At 40.1% G+C, this 25543-nt stretch overlaps 2 protein-coding genes across 2 annotated transcripts in view; both read left to right on the forward strand.

Moving 5' to 3' along the window:
- The window catches only part of LOC115499103 (phospholipid-transporting ATPase FetA-like), a 114598-nt gene extending 107638 nt beyond the window's left edge, over window positions 1–6960 (forward strand). The window contains exon 29 of the mRNA XM_032595519.1: window positions 6538–6960. Coding sequence (XP_032451410.1) covers window positions 6538–6960 — 423 coding nt within the window. The remainder of the gene's footprint in view (window positions 1–6537) is intronic.
- RUSC2 (RUN and SH3 domain containing 2) overlaps window positions 6888–25543 on the forward strand; it is a 66792-nt gene continuing 48136 nt past the window's right edge. The window contains exon 1 of the mRNA XM_030293546.1: window positions 6888–6973. The gene's annotated coding sequence lies outside the window, so the exon portion shown is untranslated. The remainder of the gene's footprint in view (window positions 6974–25543) is intronic.

Below are 25543 nucleotides of genomic sequence, written 5' to 3' on the forward strand. Positions count from 1 at the left end.
ACTATTTGTAATTCCTCAAAGGTTCCATTGTCTTCAGAAGCCTCTATGCTTTGGCTCTTTGTATTCTCTCCTCTTAGAATACACCTCCCTCCTTTGTCTAGCTAATGTCTATCTGCTCTTCACTCTCAGCTTTGGGTCACTTCCTCTGGGAGCCTTCACTGACACCCAACCTCCTATTCTGATTTGGGTGCCTCTTCCTTGGACCAGACCTTCCTTATATTAGACCACCTTGTATATTTCTCTTATTTTCAGTTCTCAAGATTTGAATGTATTATCACTCACATGCCTCTTTTAATTATGATTTACTTATCTGTCTTTTCTGCTAGGCCATGATAATCTCCTTGAGGACAAGAACTCTGTTTCATTTTGGTATTCAGTACTGGCACTTAGATTATTAATGTTTTTCAGTGAATGAGTAAATTAAATCTACTACCTTTTATTTGTCCTAAACTTGCCTCTTACCCTGTCCTTTCAAAATAAATCTTATCCTTTGGTATGTAGTGTTCAGTTATACTTTAGAGGTCTCTTTTTATGAAACATGGTCACACATGGTCTCCCTTATAAGGCATTTGTAAGAATACAATTTGGACCTATAGTATCCCCCAAAGCTCCTGAAGAATCAGCATCCTCTCCTGGTGGTTTATGTGCATCTTGGGAGATTTGAGTCTCAGTCTCTGCTGAGGATCCAAGACAGCACATGCCACGTTCCAAACTGAAGGGTGAGATGATCATGCAAGACTTGGAAAGGGGGGTATGAAAAATAAGTGTGCAACTTTTAATCACCTCACCCACCTTGAGAAAAAGGCCAGAAATTTAGACATTGATAAGGGACGTTTAGAGAGAATTACTAATGGACTTTGAGTCCCATCCCAAGTTCAGTTCAAGTTGAGAGGGTTTTAAGGAAATTCTTTGGAGAAATTGATATGATTAATGTGTTTGGGGTTACAGAGAACTCATACCTAACTCATACCTGGAAAATCTAAAAAGCAGGAGAACAATTAGCTACCTTTTTTATGGAAGAGCAAAAAGAGGTGGCTGGTGAGATTGGCCTATGCCCCCATTATTTTTCAGGACAAAGGGATGCATGGGTACTCCCCATAGACCACATATGGGCCATGTAACAGACCTAATTAGGGTTTCTTTATCCTGTCAGAGAGACAGGATCTGAAAAGTTGAGATCTCAGCAGAAGGAAGCAATAGATCTGTTGTCAAATGGTTAGATATTTCTAATTAGATAAAAGGTTGCCTCAGGGTTTGACTGCCTGTGAAGGGACATGAGGTAAATTTTCTATATCTTGATTTTGGAAGTATTTACCTGGGTGTATATATTTGTCAGAACTCATCAAACTGTACACTTAAAATCTGCAAATTTATTGTATGTAAAGTATACTTAAGTAAAGTTTTTTTTTTTAATTCTTAGAGATTTCTAAAGGAGTTGTAAGTGACCAACTAGAGCTGAATTCACCCATATTAAAGTAACTAGGTATAGGAGAAATAGCTCAATCAACAGAGAGGGTGTCACCGAAAAACCTACAAAAGGGCTCCTTGAGAGTCAACTTTAGATACTTGTCAAGCACTAAAACTAGTTTGTGGTAGTATTAGCCAAGTAAGAACCTTCCTCATCTCTTCTCTTTCCACCCTGCTCAAACTCTGAGAGTGCTAGCAAGCTAAGCAAGGGAGAAAAGATAGATATCTACTAATCCTCACCCCCTTTTCCCACTAAACATGGGCATTTATAGTAGGGCCAAGCTGAGAGATAGGAAAAGCCATAATTTTAAAGTTTGAAGTTTAAAGAATTATTTTATTAGTCTGGCTATTTTAATTATTAAAGTGAAGCAGTGACAAGTACTGGTTGCTACCTGAAAATGACCAGAAAATTCATGAAGTGTACAGTCTTATGGAGTGGGTTTAAAGAGTGGAAGACAAAATAAAATGGTTTTATAGTAATCCCTATCCCACAAATCCCATCCTTTCAAGGTTCCAATTTCTCTCTCTCTCTCTCTCTCTCTCTCTCTCTCTCTCTCTCTCTCTCTCCATCACATTCATCCACATGTACAAGTATTTACTGAGCATCTACTATGATCTGGGCACTGTTCTCAACGTAGAGATACAGTGAAAGCCAAAAATCAAAAAGGTTTCTACTATCATGGATCTTACATTCTATTAAGGGAAACAATAACAAAGTAAACAAGATCATTCAGATAATAAGTGCTATGAAGATACTTTAATAGTGAGGGACTGTGAGAAGGAAGGGGGAGCTACTTTGTATTTAGTAGTCATAAAAGGCCTTTCTGAAGAAGTGGCATGTGAAATGAGACATAAATGACTAGAAAGATCTAGCCTTGCAAAAATATAGTGGAAAGACATTATAAGCAGAGTAAATAGCTAGTTAAAAGTCCCTAAGATAGGAGCTATCTTTGTGTGTAGGAAAAAGACGCCAATGTAGACAAAACATGATGCACAAAGAGAAGGGTGTTTTGATAGATATGATGGGAAACAGTGGAGAGCTTTAAAGCCAGTTTGGAAGATTGTTCAGGCCACTCTCTGGACAATAGGGATGCAAAAGTGACCTCAGGGAGACTATTTAGTAGGCAATTACAGTTGTCTAGGCATGGCATGGTGGTGGCTTGGATGAGGATAGAAGCAGTGGAGAAATAAGTAGATGATTAGAGGATATATTTTGAAGGTAGACTCAAAGGACGACATGGGTTGGCTACCAAAGATGCAAGCACTGGTTTGTCAAATGATCCTATGGATTTACCCAATGGCTTCTTCTCTGAAAAGCAGGATACTGAATTCATGGATTACTGACTCTCCCCACACAGCCCTGATGAAGGGGTGAATTTGGGTGGTCATGTTTGGTGCCAGTTGACTCCACTACCCCTAGCCACAACTGGCCAAGAGTGGATATATAACTCACTATAGCTTCTCTCTCTCTAGAAATTAGAATTAGAACTCTGGGAAACTAAGTCAGTGATAAGGACAGTAGCTAGTGAGTGGGAAACTAAGTCAGTGATAACAGGGAACAGTGGGGCCTCCATTTTAAAGTGGCCATGATTTGCTGTATGAAGGTAAGTGAGCCAAGATATTTAGCCTGAGGCAAAAGCATAAGCAGATGTCCAAAGAGAAACAAAGATATTATTTCATTGCAGGAAAGAACCCCATGAGGGGCTTTCTGAAGTTGGGTTCCATAAGGACATCTTTTTCCCTGTTTTTGCCAATAGCAAAAAACCCAGAGGCAATTCCAGTTTATATAGGCCAAGTTTAGACTTTTTCCTCATCTACAGCCTTTTAGGAACAGGGCAAGGTCACAGAACCATCTGGCTCACCCTGCACCTTTTCTTTAAGAACTTGCAGGAAAAATAATTTATTTACCACTGCCAGGAGAAGAGAAACAAGGGAGCAATTCTTTAAAAACATTTTTATGTTTGTTTGTTGGTTTGTTTAGAGAGCACAAGAAGGGAAGGGACAGAGAGAAGGAGAGGCAGGCTCCCAAGTAGGCTCCACACCATTAGTTGCAGAGCACAACACAGGGCTCGAACTCATGAACCACAAGATCATGACCTGAGCCAAGATCTAGAGTTGGAAGCCTAACCGACTGTGCCACCCAGGTACCCCAAGGGCACAATTCTTAGCTCCAACATTTCCCTGCAATTCTAGCTCCAAGATACATATCCAAGATACGTTCAGAGGTTTAGAGAAGACTCAGCATTGGAGGACCCTGGGAGTCATCATAGTCATTTGATCAACTTTATGCCCTGCCTCCAACAACACATTTTATTTATTTATTTATTTATTTATTTATTTATTTATTTATTTATTTATATTTACTTATTTTTATTTTAGTGGGCACCAGCGGGGGGAGAGGGGCAAAGGGAAGGAGAAAGAGGAGAGACAGAGAGAGAGAGAATCTTAAAAGCAGGCTCCATGCTCAGTTCAGAGCTTGATGCCTGGCTCCATCCCAGGACTCTGGGATCATGACCTGAGCAGAAATTAAGAGTCAGAAGCTCAACTGACTGAGCCACCCAGGCTCCCCCAACAACACATTTAATTAAGCATTAAGTCCTATTGATTCTATATTCTAAATCTCTCTTAAATCTATCTCCTTTTATCTAACTCCTCAGCCACTGCCCTAATTCAGATCCTCTCACTTCTCATTATAATTACTACAGAGTCTCAATTGGTTTCTTTACTTTCCTGTAACTCAATATCCATGCTCTTACTAGAGTGAAATTTGAAAGTGCAAATCTGTTTGAATACTGGTAATAATGCAAAATGTTTCTATCCATGACAATGCTAATGATTCTTGTTCCTGATGATGCAAATTAATTTTGTCTGGTAGAAAATATACACTTATAAAAGTCAAATCCTCATCTGAACCGGTTTTAGTTTCTTGAATTAGCTCCCTCACTAATTAGTGAGTTTAATATGTGTTTATTTTATATTTGTATAAGACTCATGATTTTACCTTTTCAAAAATTAGCTCATAACACAAATAACAGGAAGTAATCTTTGCTTATTGAGGACAAAAATGAGACTATATGAAATGATAGAAAGATGTGCCATGAACCCAGGGTAGAAGTCAAGCTGAGCCTCCAAAGTGGAACACACTGCTGGAAAGCCCCCCAGGAACCTCTTTGTGTCTACACTTGGCTCCTTTCTTTGAAACAGATTGATCCTTCTCAGCAAACTGCTTTTCTTTGCTACTCAGACCATTTGGCAAGTAAAAGATGGTCACAGATCTCAGTTTCCATTGTAAGTCCAACTATGAATAAGGGTATAGTTCTCCCCCAATTCCAAATTCTCAGGGAAGGGATTCTGTTTGGCCTAGTTTGGGTTAAGTCTTTACCCTGGACCACCTAACTGTACAAGCATACAACTTTTCATCAATCTCCCTACCTGCAGTCCTAGCCTTCTCCACATCACCGCCCCCCCCCCCCCAGAATTTTATTTCTGAAATTCAAATTTGATTTGTCATTCCTCCCACTGCATAAAGCCCTTCAGTGTCTCTCCACTGTTTACAGAATGTGTCCCAACTCTTTAGTATATCATAGGAAGCTCTTCAAAAGCCCCTGACTATATCTGCTGTGCTCTCTCCATTATACCCCACACCTTAAGCATATCAGTTGTTTTGCCCCTGTGTTCTTTTGGACATGCTGATTCCCCCACACCCTTTACCATTCATTCTTCAAAACTCCGTTTACACCACTTCTGTGAAGCCTGAGGATGCATTACACAGCATGACATTTATCTGCTTCCTTGACTGTGAGCCAACAACCCTGTGAATGCATACGGTCTCAGTCTCTAACTTTCACGAAGCATGGAACCCAGGGAATTTATATTATTTGCTGAATGACCACCTGCCCACCTCCCACCCCATCCCCCACTGACCTTTGTCAGGAAGAAAGAGACAACAGGATCCTCAATGTCCCACATACATCCTGCCTTCCATGAGGAACAGGAAGAGCATGAGTTCTCTTAAAGAAAAAGGTTATTCATGACACTTGTTAAAGATGGTAAGGCAGACCTTAAAGGGCATCACAACAGGTATGGGGACCATTGAAATGGGATTTTGCAAATGGGGGAGAGATTGAGCTCAACTCAGACACCAACAAGAAGAGGGGGGATTTTCTAGCCAAGTAGCAGTATAGGGGTCAGTGGATAGAAAATTACCGTCTTAGTCTGTGCAGGCAGCTATAGTGAAATACCACAGACTCTGTAGCTTATAAACAACAAATTTACTTCTCACAGTTCTGGAGGCTAGAAATCAGAGATCAGAGTGGCAGCTTGGTTGGGTGAGGGGCTCCCTTCTGGGCAGCAGACTTCCCCTTGTATCCTCACCTAGAGGATTGGGCTAGGGAGCTCTGAGAGACCTCTTCCATAAGAGCACTCATTCAATTCATGTGGGTGCCACCTTCATGATGCAACCACTTCTCAAAGGCCCCAGCCTACTAGAGCCATCACCTTTGGGGATATTTCCATGTGTGAATTTGAGAGACACAAACATTCAGACTATAGATAGCAATTGCTAAGAGGATACATCAGGGGTAAGGGGAATTCTTGCTAAAGGGTCTCAACAGAATTCTTGCTTGAAGGCAGACCAGGGTGGTAAGATACAAAGGGTGGTCAGATACCAAAGGTGGGGGATTCTAACTAAACTGACTTAGGAAGATTCTTGTTCAAACTGGATTCTATGGGGAAGCCCAAGGTCAGGCCTAGTCCAGCAGAGAACTCAGAGGATCCTAAAGTTTGGGTCAAAGGAGAGAGTCTTTGTCAGTTCCAGGTTTTACCAAGATTCTTAACCTGGTGATGCATGGGGTACTTTTAAAATATCACAGCCTGGGGCCTCCCAACCACCACTACACTCCCATCCCAATGATCCTGATTCAGCCGTCTCCGCCGAGGTCAGGCCTTAGTTTTGTTGCTCTATTTTCATTTTCCGTTTTCCCTAAGAGGGTCTACTGAGGTGTCAGGGTTGAGACTTGCTGCTTTAGGCGAAAGTGGGTGCACAGATACACCTGCCTTCGAAGCCATTAGGCCCACGCCCAGGGTCACCTGGGTTCCCGAAGACTCAAGGCGCGCCTCGCCGCGCACCGCCCCGAAGGGGCGGGGCGCGGGCCGCAGAAGGCGGGGCCACAGCGGAAGCCTCGCCGCTCCCCTCGCGGGAAAGCTCTGCGCGTGACTTGCTGCACCCATCACAGCGAGAAGCGGGGGAGGTGGGCCAAACACGGCGGGCCCGAAGGACCGAACCAACGCGCCGTCCGGAGGGGCGGCATGAGGGCAACCCAGATTGGACCATCGGCGCCGCGGCTGCAGGGGGAACCGGACATTACCAACCCGTCTGGAGAGGAGGGGGGCGCCGGCCTGTCCCAGCTGCAACGCGACCCCAGAGGGGCGCGAGACGCCGCCGGCCGCGCCGCCGCCTCCACCAACGCCGCGGGCACCGTAGGATCACGCTGAGAAGAGAAACGAGGTAGGGACGTTTCTTTGGGGGCTGGCGGGGTCCGGAAGACCCATTGCCCTCACGTTCCAAACAATCCCTTAGGGGAAAGCTCTCTGTGCCGCCGCCCTTCCCCTCAGCCCTTCTCCGTGGCCCTTCATCCCCACCCTGCCGGTCCACTCCCACCTTCCTTCCTCCTGACACTTCACCTCTACCATCCACTGAAGCCTCAAGCCCCAAGGACCAAACATCCCTTTGGGCGTCACCCCAGATCCACCCCAACCGTCTCCTCAAACTGTCCCTTCGGTGACACCCCTCAGCTGACTCGCGCCCGGCTGTCATCGTTGTACCCGCATCTCGGCCGCCGAGCACCCGACCCCAGGACTGTAGTAGGGGCCTCCGCATAGCCAGTCCCAGAGGGTCCTCGGTGCCCTCCGCCCCGTTGGCCCCCTGGCTCCCAAGTTGTCATCTTCCTGAACTAGAATAGGATCTTTTTGTCACTCTCACCTTAGAAAATGTTTGGCCTGACGTTTTGCCAGTCCCCTGACACCGCACTTACCTGCTGTGAAGGGCACGGTGATCCCGTGCTCAGGGCTGGCTCGGGACAATCCTGGAGGCAAAGACCATACAGTATTCATTTGTATCCCCAGCGCCAAGCACAGTGCCTGGCACATGTTATCAGCTCAGTTAAATATTTGATGGGTGTATAAATGAATGAATGAGCCCAATGCAGAGGGTGTGAGGCAGAGTGGTTTGGTGGGAAAGGTGTCTCCAGTTATATGAAAGGGGGGCGGGGTGGAAAGGAAGAGCATCTGGGGGATTACTTGTGATGCTCATATCAGGATCCTAAAACTGAATATATTCAGTCTTTGAATTCATGAATCTAATTTCATTCTGGTAGGACCTTCTATGTATCATCTGTTTTCCACTCATGTTCTATTTACAAATATATATATATATATATATATATATATATATATATATATATATAAAAATGAGGGTTGGGAGCTGCAGAAAATCTTACTGGTAAGTACCTTAGAGGTGCCCAGATAAACTTGAAAGAGCTTTGCCCAAGTGACCTGCTCCTCTTGCCCTAGCGACTAACTACTCCCTCTGGGGAAAAATTCTGGAGACCAGCCACAGCCTTTAAAGCTGACTCAGTGTAGTCAGCTGGTGCTTCAGGACAGGTTGAGGAATGAAGGACCTTGTTGATTTTACCCTTTAGCTCCTGGGTACGCCCACTCACACTTCTCAGGGACCGGGGTGGTAGACATCCCAGGCAGGCCTAGTGTGATAGATATCAAAGATTCCTAAATTCTACTGTAGTATGATCAGGCCATATGGGCCATTTATATCTTGGTAGGCCAGAGTCAGGCAGGGATTAGCACTATGTGAACAGGGTCAGTAGTAATAGATGAGAATGTGAGTCTTTTAAAGATGGCATTCTCAAAGAACAGCCTGAAACCTGTTTTTGTTGATTCTTAGGAGGATAACCTGAACAGATTGAGATTCCTGAAGGTAAGACAGGGTTCAGAGACCTCAGTTTTGACCTAGGTTCTGTGAGGAAGTAGATGATTTTGCAGAGTGATGGAAAAATGGCTGGGAAGCTGTAGGAGTTGTTAAGCCGAGAAGTACTTGCCTGACCAGTACGGGCATTATTGTAACTGGGGCTCAGGGTATTAGTCAGTAAAAATAGTGATTCGAGTTTCTTAGGAGGCAGTGTTATGGCTTTGGGGAAGGAAGAGAGAGCCCACCACTATCCCAGGTATTCTGTTAACTGTGCTCCTGCTATATGACCACAGGACACCTACCACCATTGATTCTCTTCCACGTTGAGCCAGGTCACAATCCAGTTTCCTCTGATTTTTTTTTTAAGTTGAGTCCCTTTTTGAGGCCAGGCCTAACAAGAAGCTGAGTATGTTCTCACCCATTTCTAGCTTTGATTTATCCTTCTTCACTTTCTTTTTTTCCCATCCTCTGATCTATCTTTATAAAGTAAGTCTTGGACCATAGAAACCCAAAGCAGGGAGGGGCTTCTGAGTTGGATTAAGCATAGGCATTGTGTCTGGAGACCAATACTTTTTTTTATTTTTGGAGTGGGGGAGAGGGGTATCCAATACATTTTAAGGAGCTTTTTTTACTTTTTCCTGTTTAGGTTCCCTGTTAAGTAAGACCTCAGTGAGCCCAGAACACTCTGGATTATTTGACTTATTTTCTGTTCAACTTTAAGTACTTAAGCATGTTGCCAGATAAAATACAAGATGCCAAGTTAAATTTGAATTTCAGATAAACAACAACGTGTCCTGTATTTTTATTTGCTAAATCTGGCACCCCTACTTCATGGGCAGGCTTATGTGTTCTAATTTTCTCTCTGCAAACTTAGGACAGTAACTCACCCTTTTCTTCTGTTACTCATACACAATGACTGAGCACTCTATTAAAAGTCTCTTGACTGAGACAACTCATGGCATGTTAGGGTAAGGGCAGGCTCTGTAGAGATTGATCAGTGTTTGGGTTACCCAGAAAACAACCACTCAGACATTGGCATATGATATTATAGTACCTGTCAAATGAGTCTGTCATGCAAAATAAGCATATTATTTTGAATGGCCAGATATCAACATGGCTCTGAAAGAGATGGCTGGAGAGTGGGATGGGGGGAGTAGATTCTAACAAAAAAGTGTAACTCATAGGATAACCTCTCTTGTATCACATTAACTCTTTTTGTTAATTGTGGCAAAGTATATATAACATAAAATTTACCATTTTAACCATTTTTTTATCATTTTATTTTCATCATGGTAAGTGTACTTTTTAATCCCCATACCCTATTCTCCCTATTCCCCTACCCACCTCACCTCTGGTAACCAGCAGTTTGTTCTCTATAGTTAAGGGTCTGTTTCTTGGTTTGTCTCTCTTTCTCTCCTTTTTTCCCTTTTGCTCATTTGTTTTGTTTCATAACTTCTAAAAATGAGTGAGATCGTATGGTATTTGTCTTTCTCTGACTTATTTTGCTTAGCATTGTACTCTCTACCTCTGTCCATGTTGTTGGAAATGGCAAGATTTCATTCTTTTCTATGGCTGAATAGTATTCTCTTGTATTCATATACCACATCTTCTTTATCCATTTATCTATTGATGGACACTTAGGCTGCTTCCATAGTTTGGCTATTGTAAATAATGCTGCTATAAACATAGAGGTGCAGGTATCCCTTTGAATTAGTGCTTTTGTATTTTTTGGGTAAATATACAGTAGTGCAATTACTGGATCGTAGGGTAGTTCTGTTTTTAATTTTCTGAGGAAACGCCATCCTGTTTTTCACAGTAGCTGTACTAGTTTGCATTCCCACCAATAGTACAAGAGGGTTCTTCCTTTTTCTCATATCCTCGCCATTGTTGTTTGTTGTGTTTTGATTTTAGCCATTCTGACAGGTATGAGGTGGTATCTCATTGTGGTTTTGGTGTGCATTTCTCTGATGATGAGTGATGTTGAGCATCTTTTCGTGTGTCTGTTGGCCATCTGAATGTCTTCTTTGGAGAAATTTTAACCATTCTTAAGCATACATACAGTTCAGTGGCATTAAGTATATTCACATTGTTATCCATCCATCACCACCATGCATCTACAAAATGTTTTCATCTTCTCAAACTGAAACTCCATACCCATTAAACAGAACTCTCATTCCCTCTTCCCCAGAGCCTGGCAACTACCATTCTGCTTTCTTTCCCTATGAATTTGACTACTCTACATACTTCATATAAGTTAAATCATATATTTGTCACTAGTTTATTTTACTTAACATAATGTCTTCAGGGTTCATCCATTTTGCAGCTCGTATCAGAATTTCCTTCCTTTTTAAGGCTGAATAATATTTGTCGGTATATATGATATATCCTGTTTATTCATTCATTTGTTAATGGACACTTGAGTTGCTTCCACCTTTTGGCTATTGTAACTAATGCTGCTGTGAACATGGATGTACAGATATGTTTGAGTTCCTGCTTTTAGTTCTTTTGTGTGTATACCCAAAAATGGAATTGCTGGATTATGTGGTAATTTTATGTTTACTTTTTTGAGAAACCTGCATATTGTTTTCCACAGTGGCTGTACCATTTTACATTCCCACAGTATAAAGTGTTCCAATTTTTCCACATCCTTGCCAAAACTTATTTTCTGTGTTTTTGTTTTGTTTTTAATAACAAACTAATGGATGTGAGGTGGTATCTCATTATGGTTTTGATTTGCATGTCTTTAATGACTAGTGATGCTGAGCATCTTTTCTTGGGCTTATTGGCCATTTTTATATTTTCTTTAGAGGAATGTCTATTGAAATCCTTTGCCCATTTTTTAATTGGGTACATGTCTTTCTTTGTTGAGTTGTATGAGTTCTTTATTCTGGATAGAAGTCCCTTACCAGGTATATGATAAGCAAATATATTCACTCTCCCATTCTGTGGGTTGCCTTTTTGCTCTGTTAATTGCCCTTTGATGCACAAAAGTTTTAAATTTGCAGGCACCTGGATGGCTCAGTCAGTTGAGTGACTGACCCTTGGTTTTGGCCCACGTCATGATCTCATATTTCATGAGATTGAGCCCCGCATCAGTCTCTGCGCTGACAGCATGGAGCCTGCTTGGAATTCTCTCTCTCCCTCTCTCTCTGCCCCTCACCCCCTCAAAATAAATAAGTATACATTAAAAAAAAAAAAAAACCAAAAGTTTTCAATTTTGGTGAAATAAAATTTACCTGTTTTTTCTTTCGTCACCTGTGCTTTTGGCGTGATATTCAAGAAATCATTACCAAATTCAGTTGGCATGAAGTTTCCTTCCTATGTTTTCTTCTAACTTCTTTATAGTTTTATGTATTATGGTTAAGAATTTGACCCATTTTGAGTTAATTTTTGTACATAGTATACAACAAAAGCCCAACCTCATTCTTTTACATGTAAATATCAATTTCCCCAAAACCATTTATTGAAAAGACCGTCTTTTCTCCATTGAATAATCTTGGCATTCTTGTCAAAAATCATTTGACCAAGTATGCCAGAGTTTATTTCTGGGCTTGCTGTTCTCTTCCATAGGTCCGTATGTCTGTATTTATGCCAGTACCACACTCTTTTGATTACCATAGTTTTGTAGTAAGTTTCAGAATTAGGAAATGTGAGACTCCCAAATTTATTCTTCTTTTTCAAGATTGTTTTGCTATTCAGGATCCCTTCAGATTCCATATGAATTTTAGGATGGATTTTTCTATTTCTGGAAAAAATATTGTTAGCATTTTGAAAATGACTGCATTGAATCTGCAGAGTGCTTTGGATAGTATTTTGTTTATTATTATCTTTGGTTTACTATTAATGTGGAAGAACATTTAATAATATATTGGTTTGGGTTTTGTTTTTTGTTTGTTTGTTTTTTTCAACGTTTATTTATTTTTGGGACAGAGAGAGACAGAGCATGAACGGGGGAGGGGCAGAGAGAGAGGGAGACACAGAATCGGAAACAGGCTCCAGGCTCTGAGCCATCAGCCCAGAGCCGGACGCGGGGCTCGAACTCACAGACTGCAAGATCGTGACCTGGCTGAAGTCGGACGCTTAACCGACTGCGCCACCCAGGCGCCCCGGTTGTTTTTTTCTTAAGATTTTATTTTTAAGTAATCTCTACACCCAACGTGGGGCTTGAACTTACAACCCCGAGATCAAGAGTCACATGCTCCACGGACTGAGCCAGCCAGGTGCCCCTATTGTTGACTATAGGTACATTGTAGTACAGCAGATCTCTAGAGTTTATTCATCTTGCTTTACTGAAACTTTATACCCATTAAACAACTCCCCATTTCCCTCTCCCCCAGCCCCTGGCAACCACCATTCCACTCTTTGATTCACTAATTTGACTATTGTAAGTATCTCATGTGAGTGAAATCAGGTAATGTTTTTCTTTTTATGCTTAGCTTATTTCACTTAGCATAATGTCTATTTATGTTGTCACCTACTACGAGTTTTGATACCTCGACTATATTAAGTCTTGCAATCCATGAACACAGGATATCTTTCCACTTATTTGTGTCTTCTTTAATTTCTTCTTGCAGTGATTTATAGTTTTTAGTGTACAAGTCTTTTACCTCCTTGATTAAGCTTATTCCTAAGTATTTTATGCTTTTTGATGTTATTGTAAATGGAATTGTTTTCTTATTGTTCTTCGCTCGTGTATAGAAACACAGCAGATTTTTAGGTGTTGATTTTGTGTCCTGCAACTTTGCCAGATTCATTCATTAACTCTAACAGTTTTGGGGAGGATTCTTTAGGGTTTTCTGCTTGTAAGATCATGTCATCTGCAAACAGAGACTCAGATGCCTTTTATTTCTTTTTCTTGCCTATTGAATAAAAATGGGTTTGGTGATTTGGTATGCAAATCCTTAATAGACACAGAGAACAATGCTGTATTTTAGCCTAGTGTATTGATTAGTGTTCATAGTGAATCATCAAGAAAAAGTTTTAAAAAAAGAAAAAGTTAATTTGTAACCTATATACTATGTGTAAAACAAAAGTGTATAAGTAAAAAGTACATTTTAAAAGAGTTTTATCAAAATACCTGAAATTTTTTAAAAATTAGTTTAAAATATTTTTTGATGTTTTTATTTATATTTTGAGGGGAGGGGCAGAGAGAGAGACACACACAGAATCTGAAGCAGGCTCCAGGCTCTGAACTGTCAGCACAGAGCCCGATGCAGGGCTCGAACTCAGACTGTTAAGATCATGACCTGAGCTGAAGTCTGCCGCTTAACTGACTGAGCCACCCAGGCGCCCTTAAAAATTAGTTTAGATACTTCAAGAAGAAATCCTCTGTTCTCTAGAATTCTTGATTTAATAGGATAGTCTTTTATCTTCAGGAAGATAAGACACTGAGCTTTGAAATATCTGCTGTGTTTTTGTTTTGTGTGAGGTCCTATAGTCAAGGATGATGGATTGATAACAGGGTAGAGAGAAAAACTGGGCCAGCCAACCTCTGGCTAGACTTTAGTTATCTTAGGATCCAAAGTCTATACTTAACTTGCTTATCTTAGTATCTTAAAAGCTATATTTAACTTGTTTATCTGTTTTTATACTTTTGTACTTCTTTCTTTTATTGTACATTCTTTTAAAAAAGAAAATATAGCCTTATATTTAATATACTCAGGGAAAAATGGGAAGTTATGTTTATCCATGCTTAGGTGAAGGAAAAAAGGAAAACAGAGTATTCCTAAAGTCAGAATAGACAGAGTTCAGGTGACCCTAAGGAAAAAAGCCAAAACTCAAAAGGAGAAAGTTGGGGACCTACTGCTGATCCCATTCATCATGGATTTCTCTTACAAAATATTATTTTCTTGTTTTTTATTTTTTATTTAAAAGAAAAAAATTTTCACTTTTGAGAGACACAGAGCGTAAGCTGGGGAGGGGCAGAGAGAGAGGAAGATGGAATCCAAAGCAGATTCCAGGCTCTGAGCTGTCAGCACAGAGCCTGACATGGGGGTCAAACTCACTGACCACGAGACCATGACCTGAGCCGAAGTCAGATGCTTAACCGACTGAGCCACCCAGGTACCCCTATTTTTTATTTTTTAATTTTATATTATTATTTTTTAATGTTTATTCATTTTTGAGAGAGAGAGAGAGAGAGAGAGAGACAGAGCGTGAGTGGGGCTGGGGGTTGGGGACAGAGAGAGACACACACACACAGAATCTGATACAGGCTCCAGGCTCTGAGCTGTCAGCACAGAGAGCCCTATGCAGGGATCCAACCGAGGAACTGTGAGATCATGACCTGAGCCAATGCCAGACGCTTAACCAACTGAGCCACCCATGTGCCCCTATTTCCTTGTTTTTTAAAGTGTTGTATTCTACTTATTTAAGGATACAGCCAAACTTTATCTAGACCAACCTATTCTCTGAGCATTTTGCATAGCTAGAGTTTTCTGTAAAGCTAGTCATTTCCCTTAAATATCCCCCAAAGTATAATGATATAAACATTTCTGTCCTACTTATATATTACTAAATACCAAACCACCCCCAAAACTTAGTGGCTTAAGGGTGCATGGGTGGCTCAGTCAATTGAGCATCCAACTCTTGATTTTGACTCAGGTCATGATCCCAGGGTTGTGGGATTGAGTTCCACATCAGGCTCCACACTCAGCAAAAAGATTCTCTCCCACTCTGCCCCTCTCCCCCGCTGCTTGCTCATGCATTCTCTCTCTCTCTCTTTTTCTCTCTCTCTCTAATAAAAAAAAATTTTTTTTAATACAACACAGTGGCTTAAAACAGTGATAGTTTTGTGAATTGGCTAGATTGGTTTTATGCAGTTCCAAAAGAAGAGTTCTAGAAATATTTTTAATAGCACTACTGGAATGAATGAAGTCTTTCAGGGTGACTCCTTAGAAGGATTTCTTTTACTTGGTTGTATAAGAGCTATTCTACTTCTTTAAAATATTATTCTCTTTACTTTATACTTACAGCTATAGTTAACTTCTTAGATAATGTAATGTTTATTTCAGTTTATTGGCTGATTTATGTGATGTGCTTTGCTTGACATCCAACACAGCAACCTACAATATCATTAGTTTATTCATCCCTAATGATAATGATTGGAGAAGGGAGGCCTGGAAGCAGAACCACCTGCCTCATTATGCATTTGTGAGTCCTTTGTAGTAACAAGTGGTAGTAAAAGATAGTTAACAAAGATCATTGACCTCATGAGAACAAAAGACAGCTATGGCTCTGTATTGGCTTGTGAAGGTCTGTAGTAAAGAATAGAGATTCTCAAACTTTAAAGAAGGGAGTTCTTTGTTCAAGTATATTCCACAAGAAAGTGGATACAAAAAGATAAAATCTTAAAAAAAAAAAAGGTAAAATCTGAGCTGTTTTGGTTGAAGGCAAGGAGTTGGGGGAAGTAGAGTCTAACCTGGTCATTCTCTTTCCCTCCTTTCCTCTCTGTTCCCTTCACCTCCCTTTCGCAGTCCCCTGAGGGAGCTCTGTAAACCACAGTTTGAAAACCACTGATAAAGATGATTCTGCTGAGTCCTGACTCCAAAGTAGTTAAAGATTCAAATAAATGGTTGAGTTTGAGATCCCATCGTCTTCAGTTGACCACCCACCAGTAGCCAATCATGATATGAGAGAAATATAACCAAAATGTGTTCTGTATACATATAAATTCCTATGTGAAACCAATAGCCTTAATTTAACAAGCTGCTTGGAACGAGGAATGAATTAGATCCCTGTTGCCCTTTAATCTAAGACCTGTGCTAATTTGTTTACCCTTTCAAGCCCAAAGCCAAGAAAATGTTTTCTAGCCATACTTTCTGGTTTATAGTATATAAAAAATTTTTGATTTTAGATTATTTTATAATAGTGTATATGCTTTAGGGGTGCCTGAGTGATTCAGTTGGTTAGGCTTCTGACTCTTGATTTTAGCTCAAGTCATGATCTTGTGGTTTGTGAGTTCAAGCCCCATGTCAGGCTCTGCACTCACAGCATGGAGCCTGCTTAGGATTCTCTCTCCCCCCCCCCCAATAAATAAATGAACTTAAAAAAATTTTTTTAATGTATATGCTTTAAAAATATATACGTTGAACATTGGAGAGCTCTGCCTTTCCTTCCCTTTGAGTACCCTTAGTCTGCCTAATTTCCTCTAGTCATGTGCTTTACTTCAGGTGCATAAAAATAACCTAGATCACCCTTGAAACTCTGATTCAGTAAGTCTAGTTTAGAGCCCAAGTAATTTGCCTTTCTAATACATTCCAGATAAAGCTCATTATGCCGACCCATTGACCACACTTTGAGTGGAACTAGTGTTAGATCCACACTCTAATCTCAGCCTCTTAATAATCAGTGGTTCTCAGAGTGAATCAATGTAAAGACTTTTTTTTGGAGGGTGCAGGGGGAGGGCCCCATGTACAAGATCCAAGAATTGAAGGCAAATACTGCCACTGTCGAAGAGTGTTATTTGGGGCATATCATTTCCACGTTGGATTTTCTCCCTTTAGAGGTTAGGATTATAAATCTCTCATTCAAGATTAAAGGATTGTGGAGAATAGTTCTAAAGAAATGCTATTAGCTGCATTACTAATGCTTTAAACCTAGAAAATATTTAAGCTTAAATATATTTTTATGGAGAAAGATGAAATGAAAGGTACTGTGACATTTTGCTTTTGAAACTTAAAGCAAAATCTTATTTTACTTAAAAATATTTTCTGAAATATATTTTGTCTTTTTTCTAATATAGGTGAATATGCTCACTGTGGAGAATCTAAAAAATAAAGACAAGTATAATATGAAGGTATACTATTGAACGATTCTTTTTTTTTTTTAACATTTTATTTATGAGAGAGAGAGCACATGCATGGTGATGAGTAGGAGAGGTGGAGGGGCAGAGAGGGTGGGGGGGGGGACGGAGGACATGAAGCTGGCCCTGTGCTGACAGCTGAGAGACCTATGTGAGGCTCAAACTCACAAATTGTGAGATCATGACCTGAGCTGAAGTTGGATGCTTAACCATTTGAACCTCCCAGGCGCCCCTACCATTGAGTGGCTCTTGAAAGCCACATGTTTTTAATTGAGTTATAATTGACATACAACATTTATATTAGTTTCAGGTGTACAACATAATGATTCAATATTGGTATAAATTGCAAATGACCACCACAATAAGTCTAGTTAACAACTGTCACAATACATAGTTACAAAAATGTTTTTCTTGGGGTGCCTAGGTGGCTCAGTCAGTTGAGTGTCTGACTTTGGCTCAGGTCATGATCTCACAGCTTGTGGGTTTAAGCCCCACATTGGGCTCTGCACTGACAGCACAGAGCCTGCTTCAGATTCTTGGTTTCCCTCTCTCTCTCTCTCTCTCTCTGCCCCTCCCCAACACCTGCCTGCATATGTGCACCTGCCTCACTCTCTCAACAATAAACATTAAAAAAAAAAAGGTTTTTTTCTTGTGATGAAGATTTTGAAGATTTACTCTCTTAGCAACTTTTGAATATGCAATATAGTATTTTTTTAAGTTTATTTATTTTGAGAGAAAGCATGAGTGGGGGAGGGGCAGAGAGAGAGGGAGAGAGAGAATCCCAAGCAGGCTCTGTACTGTCAACACAGAGCCTGACACAGGGCTCAATCTAATCATGAGATTATGACCTAAGCTGAAATCAAGAGTCTGACACTTAACCTGGTGAACCACTCAGGCACCCCTGAATATGCAATATAGTATTAACTATAGTTGCTGTGCTATACATTACATCCTTGTGACTTATTTCTTTTATAACTGAAAGTTTGTACCTTTTGACTCCCTTCACCCATTTCTCCCACCAGGCAACCTTCCCCTCCCTCTGACAACCACCAATCTGTTCTCTGTACCTAAGAGCTTGTTTTTTTTTGTTTTGTTTAGATTTTGCATATAAATGAGATCATATGGTATTTGTCTTCCTCTGACTTATTTCACTTAACATAATGCCCACAGGCATCCATGTTGCAAATGGCAAAATTTCCCTGTTTCTCAATGGCCGAATAATGAGGAACTGTATACATATGGTTCTGACTCAAATCCTTCCCTTAACCTACAAGAATATTTCTACTCCTCCTCTAAGCATCTACTCTTATGACCTCCTTTCTGAAATCTTTTCTAACTACCCCCTGCAAACTTGGGTATGATTTCTATGCTTCCATTGGCCTTGTCTAGGGCTCCATTATAACAGGTAACACCTAACCATAAACTCTGAATGCAGGAATAGTCTTTGAATCCAGGATCTCTTAAAGATTTAAAGAGATCCTGGTCTCATCCATTTTTTGAAGTTCTTTATATATTAAAAATGACTGGAATCCAAAAGCAGGATTATTGTAATTTTGGTATATTTTAAATATTTACATAAACAAACTAATTTATTTTAATACAAAAATGACCGTAGGGACACCTGGGTGGCTCAGTCAGTTGGGCGGCTGACTTGGGCTCAGGACATGATCTCACGGTCCATGAGTTTGAGCCCTGCGTCGGGCTCTGTGCTCACAGCTCGGAGCCTGGAACCTGCTTTGGATTCTGTGTCTCCCTCCCTCTCTGCCCGTCTCCCACTCATGCTCTGTCTCTCTCACTCTCAAAAATAAATAAACCTAAAAAAAATTTTTTTTAATGACTGTATGTAGGATAATAATCATGTGATTGTTTCAATAGATGAAGAAAAACCATTTGACAAGTCCATAATAAAAACACTCAGCAGGGGCACCTGAGTGGCTCATTCAGTTAAGCGTTCAACTTCAGCTCAGGTCATGATCTCACGACTCATGAGTTCGAGCCCTGCCTTGGGCTCTGTGCTAACAGCTCAGAGCTTGATGCCTGCTTCAGATTCTGTGTCTCCCTCTCTCTCTCTACCCCTCTCCTGCTCATGCTCTGTCTCTCTCTGTCTCAAAAGTAAATAAACATTTTAAAAAATTTTAAACACTCAGCAAACTAGAAATAAAAGAAAACTTCCTCAAGCAGATAAAGAATATCTACAAAAAATCCCACAGCTAACATACTTCATGGAGAAAGACAACTAAAAACTTTCCTTATAAGGTCAGGAACAGGAGAAAGATATCTGTTCTTGCTACTTCTTTTCAATATTGTACCTGAAGTTCTAGCCAGAGCAATAAGATAAGGAAAAGAAATAAAAGGTATCCAGATTGGAAAGAAAGAAGTAGAACTATTTCTGTTTGCAGATGACATTAACATGTACATAGAAAATCCTAAAGAATCCACAAAAAAACTATTGTAAATAATAAATGAGTTCAACAAGATTGTAAGATGCAAGATCAACGGGTATAGGGTTTCTTTTAGAGGTGGTGAAAATATTCCAAAATTAGATTGTGGTGATGGTTGCACAACCCTGTGAATACACTAAAAACCACTGAATTGTACATTTTTAAAAGGTAAGTTTTATGGTATGTTAATTATATGTCAATAAAGCTATTTTTTAATGACTACATATATAAATTCATTTGTATATAAGGATTAAAGGCTAAGTTTGAGGCCTTTTGTGAAAGTCAGGCTTGAGCCAAAGGTCTTCCTGTTCCTTAGGTGGTTTTCTGCTACATGTTCATGTGCCTAACACAATGTCTGACAGATAGTATAAGCTCAGTATTTGTATAATGAATGAATTATAGTAACCGAACTGACTTAAATTAGCCTAGTTCGGCAAATGTACATTACTGAGGTATTTTTGCTTTCATCAAAGATCCATGAATTTAGTTACATCCACAGAAATTCTAGCCTGGCCCCAGGATGAGTTTGGTTTTAGCCCTATAAAACAAGTTTTAGGGGTACTTGGGTGGCTCAGTCAGTTAAGCATCTGACTTTTGGTTTCAGCTCAGGTCAAGATCTCATGGTTTCATGAATTTAAGCCCCACCTCGGGCTCTGTGCCGGCAGCATGGAGCCTGCTTGGGATTCTCTCTCCCTCTCACTCTCTGCCCCTCCCCCACTCACACTGTCTCTGTCTCTCTCAAAATTAATAAACTTAATAAAATAAAACAAGTTTTAAAGAAGACAAAATGGCTGGTAGACTAGATAAAGACCTTTTAAAAAGAAGATCTATTAATCAAGCTAAACATGAACTGAATCATAAGTAGGAGTTTTTAAAAATAAATAAGTGCAGAAAAACCTTGGTTTGCGAGCATAATTCATTCCAGAAACATACTTGTAATCCAGAGCACTTGTAAATCAAAGTGAATTTCCCCACAAGAAATAATGGAAACTCAGATGATTTGTTCCATAACCCAAAAATATTCATATAAAAATGGCTAAAATACTGTAATATAATACAAAATAATAAATAAAATACAAAATATAAAGAAAAATAAACCAATTAACCTGTATTTACCTTTGAAAACCTTCATGGCTGGTATGAGGGAGATAAGAGTTATTTAGGGTTATTGTGAAGGATGACTTTCATTATCACTAACAGAATCAATGCTATCTATTGGCTCAATGGAATCTTTTTTCTTTTCGTGCAACTTTAACAAGGAACCTATCCAATGACACTTGCTTTTGCCTTCTTTTGAGGATTTCACGGAAACGTGATATTGCATTGTTGTTAAATTCATCACTTGCAGTGCTACAGCCTTATTTGGGTGGTGCTTTTCTACAAAAGTTTGCACTTGTTTCCCACATTTTACACATCTCCCTAATATCATTTGAAGTGAGGGATTCCTCTGCCTTTTTCTCTTCCTCCTCTGCAGACGAGATGCAGACATAGAGTTCTTATAAAATCTTGTAATTGGGGCCACTCTCATACCTTGTTCATACTTCAATGATTTCCTTTTTATATTCCACTGTAATCATCTCCTTCTTAACCACCTTTCTTTTCAACATTTTTCTGCATGGGGGCCATTATTTACACTCGCATGGATGTTGACTACAGTATAGTATTAATCAACTCTTGTCATATACTATATTTCATGTAACTGGCAATCAGGCAGCAGGCAGCCTGACTGAGAATGAAGCAAAGCATTCCTAAGCTTACTCTTGTATGGAAAAGCAAAGGACTGTCCATAGGTGCTTTGAAGTGACAAAAAATACAGTAGTGCCAGTTGTGGGCACCTTACATTCTGAAAAATCACTGATTTCTGCTAAACACCGCGGTCTGAGAGTGAGCATCCAAGCATGGGAGACAATTACCCACAATCCCACAGAGAGGGAGAGAGAGAAGAATCATTGGCTCAGTTGCGATCCTGTGACATGTGGCGTCATGTACTACTATTATTGTGAGACATCACTCGTTTATCAAGTTAAAATGTATTAGAAATGTTTGCTCGTCTTACAGAACACTTGCAGAACAAAATACTCACAATCCAAGGTTTTACTGTATATAATAACAATTTAAAATAAAACAATAATAATAAAATAAATTTAAATCACCTGTAATTCCATCTGCCTATCCTTTCTGTTTATGTGTATATATAAAGTTTGTAGGAATATAATTATAGCATTAAAATTATTTTGTATTCCACTTCCTTTTAACATTATTTCATAAGCATTTTCCTATGTTGCTATTTAGACTTTATGGTTTATGGCTTAGTGTATTCCATTCACTTGTTAAAGTACCCTCAATGGTAGCCCTTTAACTTAATTAAAACTTAATTCACATTATAATCATTCTTTTAAAAATATATTCATCTAGGGTTCCTGGGTGGCTTAGTCAGTTAAGCCTCCAACTGTTGATTTCAGCTCAGGTCATGATCTCATGGTTCGTGGAATTGAGCCCTGCTTTGGGCTCTGCTCTGACAGAGTGGAGCCTGCTTGGGATTCTTTGTCTCCCTCTCTCTCTCTCACCTTCCTCTGCTTGCACAAGCATGTGCAAATGCTTGCTCTCTATCTCAGAATAAATAAACACTAAAGAAAATAAAACATTGTTAAAAATATATTCATCTAGGGACACCTGGGTGGCTCAGTCAGTTGAGTGTCCGATTCTGGATTTCAGCTCAGGTCATGACCTCACGATTTGTGAGTTCAAGCTCTGCACTGTCAGTGTGGAGCCTGCTTGGGATTTTCTCTCTCTCCTTCTCTCTGCCCCTCCTGTGCTCACTCTGTCTCTCTCTCAAAATAAATAAGTAAACTTTAAAAAATAAAAATAAAATAAAAATAAAATAAAAATGTATTCATCTCATAAAACCCTAACCCTAAAAGAACATAATCCCTCATCTTCCCTGTCTGTACTCAAATAGTTACGCATTGCTGGAGAAAATTGTACAGCCCAGCATATTTAGGACCACTTGAAATTCATCATCACCAGATTTATGTTGGCCATCAATCTTACTATATTTTTCTAACAAAGTTGTTTCTCCACTCTTTATAACAAATATTTTATACTTTCATTGCCTTCTGCCCTCCTTTTTTCCCTCCATGCACTCTGTTGATGATTATTACTCATGCACTTCAAAAAGAAAAAAGGCATAAAACATGAACTCTCTCACTTTCTACTACCAACCTGCAAATGTATCTACAGACATCCTCTCTTTACTAGTTGGAATGGAGGAAATATCCCAGCTCCCAACAAAGGCTAATCCCTCCCTGGTGCACTGGATTGCATTTCCTCCTACATTATCTTTTCAGCCATGGTAGAACCCTGAAATATTTGCAGTTGGTTGCCTGCCCGACAACTACTTTCCCATTGAAACCAAACAGAGTTTATTAAATTTTTTTTTTCAACGTTTATTTATTTTTGGGACAGAGAGAGACAGAGCATGAACGGGGGAGGGGCAGAGAGAGAGGGAGACACAGAATCGGAAACAGGCTCCAGGCTCTGAGCCATCAGCCCAGAGCCAGACGCGGGGCTCGAACTCACGGACCGCGAGATCGTGACCTGGCTGAAGTCGGACGCTCAACCAACTGCACCACCCAGGCGCCCCCAAACAGAGTTTATTTAGGAGAGTTTATCCACCTTCCTCCCCATTGGCCTCTGAATATTAACATATCTGGATGTAATGGTTGCAGTGGTAATAGCCATCCTGTCACCTAATAGAAAGTCTGAGTGACACGCTGAGGGTCTGAATTAACTCTCCCCTCAGAATTCTATCTTTGGTCTTCTTGATATGTATGGCTAATAAACTTCTTCTGTTGCTTAAGCTGTTTTGAGATTGTTTTTTATATCCATACAGCAGAGTATCATACCTAAATGATATACATTTTAAGCTACCCCAAGTAAATCCAGAGTAAAAACACTGTGATTGCTATACAAATGGAACTTCAGAACAAGTCCCTAATGCCATCCCATTCCTACCCACCCCTTCTGATGTGTTTGCTGATCCTAAATTCAACCTGTATAGAAATTCTGGAGCTACTACTGCTTCTCAGGATGTTGCTTATCATTTAATCCCTCTCTTTTCTAAATCTTCAACATTGGTGGGAAGGAAATTAGGAAAGGAAAGGAGAGGGGAGGGGAGGAAAAAGGGGAGGAAGGAAGGGAGGGAGGGAAGAAGGAATACAGGTACATTTTCCAGAACTGAAGAACATGAGTCTCCATTGAAAGGGCCCACTGTGTGCCCAATACAGCAAATAGAAATAACCTACCCAAGGGTACCTCATTGTCAAAATTTGGATCACTGGACATATGGAGAAATTTCAAAATTCTTTTAAAAAAAGGATTATGTATAAATATTGGGAATCAGAATGGCATTGGACTGAACAATAATGGAATCTAATTAGCAAGCAATGGAGCAATGCTTTCAAGTTTCTGAGAAGAATTTACTGGTAGCCTAGGATTTTATGCACAGCCAAACTATCATCTGTCTCAGAAATAGTCTCAATTCCTGCCCCTTGGGAACCTTTGCCCAAAGATTGAATTGATAGCCCTTAAAAATGGTGTTGAAGGAGAGCCTAGAATTATAGCAATAGTTGTAGGAATTAGAAGAGAGTATAGCCTAGAAAGACTTTTCTAAAACAGAAGCTATAGGACTTGGGGAGTGTCACATGGTGCACATGTCTGGAACTAATTAGACCTTTCAAAAAGAATCTTGTCAGCCCGGGAGCTTATGTAGAGGACTTGCTTTCACCATGTTTGACTGACATTGAACGATTTAGGTAGTCAAGAGCCTGAATTCACTGTGCTTACTGGATGGGAAATTCTTGATTCACAGATAAGTTGCAAACTTACTCTAACCTTCTTTTCTTTATATTCCTATGAGATGTTTTCTGGGGCAGAGCCACTTTACAACTTACAGAGGATAAAGAACAGAGCCATGAAGAAAGGTTAAATAATTTGAGGTGGTGTGCCTATTGAAAAGAAAAACAGGGGAAGATGGTGACAAGGTTCCCTGTTGTAAGTTGAACAGTAGTGCAGTCTTGAAAAGGCAATAGGATGTTCAAGAAAAGAAGAAATTCCTGATTCACACTTATTATAGTTACCATTCACCAAGCCCTTACTAGATACCAGTCACTGCACTAGATGTTTTCTGTATCTTCTAACTCCCACTACCATCCTGTAAGAGAGGTATTATTATCCCCATTTTACAGCTGAAGAAACTCAGGCTGAGAGGGATCAAATAACTTGCCCTGTGCTACAGAATTCATCCTTAAGAGCAGAATTACATACCAACCTTTTCGTAACTGTACATTATACCAGGTACCAGGTCTGTTTTTGTCACATAATACAGTATCAGGCATTTCATAGGTATTCAGTTAATATTGACTGACTGATTAGTCTTTGTGCAAGACTTTGGCATCTGAGGTTCTTCAGGCCACAAATTCCTCCATAAAGTAGGAAAGGAAGCCCTTCCAGAGCCTTGTTGGTGTGCTTCTAGGTCAGGCTATTAGATTTCCCAGGCCCAGCATCCTTTGAGTGAGCCCCAAAGGCTTGATTCGATTTGGGCTCTGGTTTTGGCAGTGGGGCTTGTCCTTGTTCTGAGATTTTAACTATAAATTGGATCAGACTATTTCTAGAACTCAGTGGGTCCACCCCTGAGGGGCAATGGGAGTTCAGTTACTACTTTCTCTGATGGAACTTCCCCATCCCTACACAGAGATGTCTCCAGTATAGGTTGGCCAGGCAGGAAATTCCAAACCCTTTTCCTGAAACTCTAAATAGCTTGAGGAATCTCTCTCCAGCTAGAGTTGGAAA

The sequence above is a fragment of the Lynx canadensis genome, chromosome D4, assembly GCF_007474595.2.
Source record: "Lynx canadensis isolate LIC74 chromosome D4, mLynCan4.pri.v2, whole genome shotgun sequence".
Taxonomy (NCBI): Eukaryota; Metazoa; Chordata; class Mammalia; order Carnivora; family Felidae; genus Lynx; species Lynx canadensis.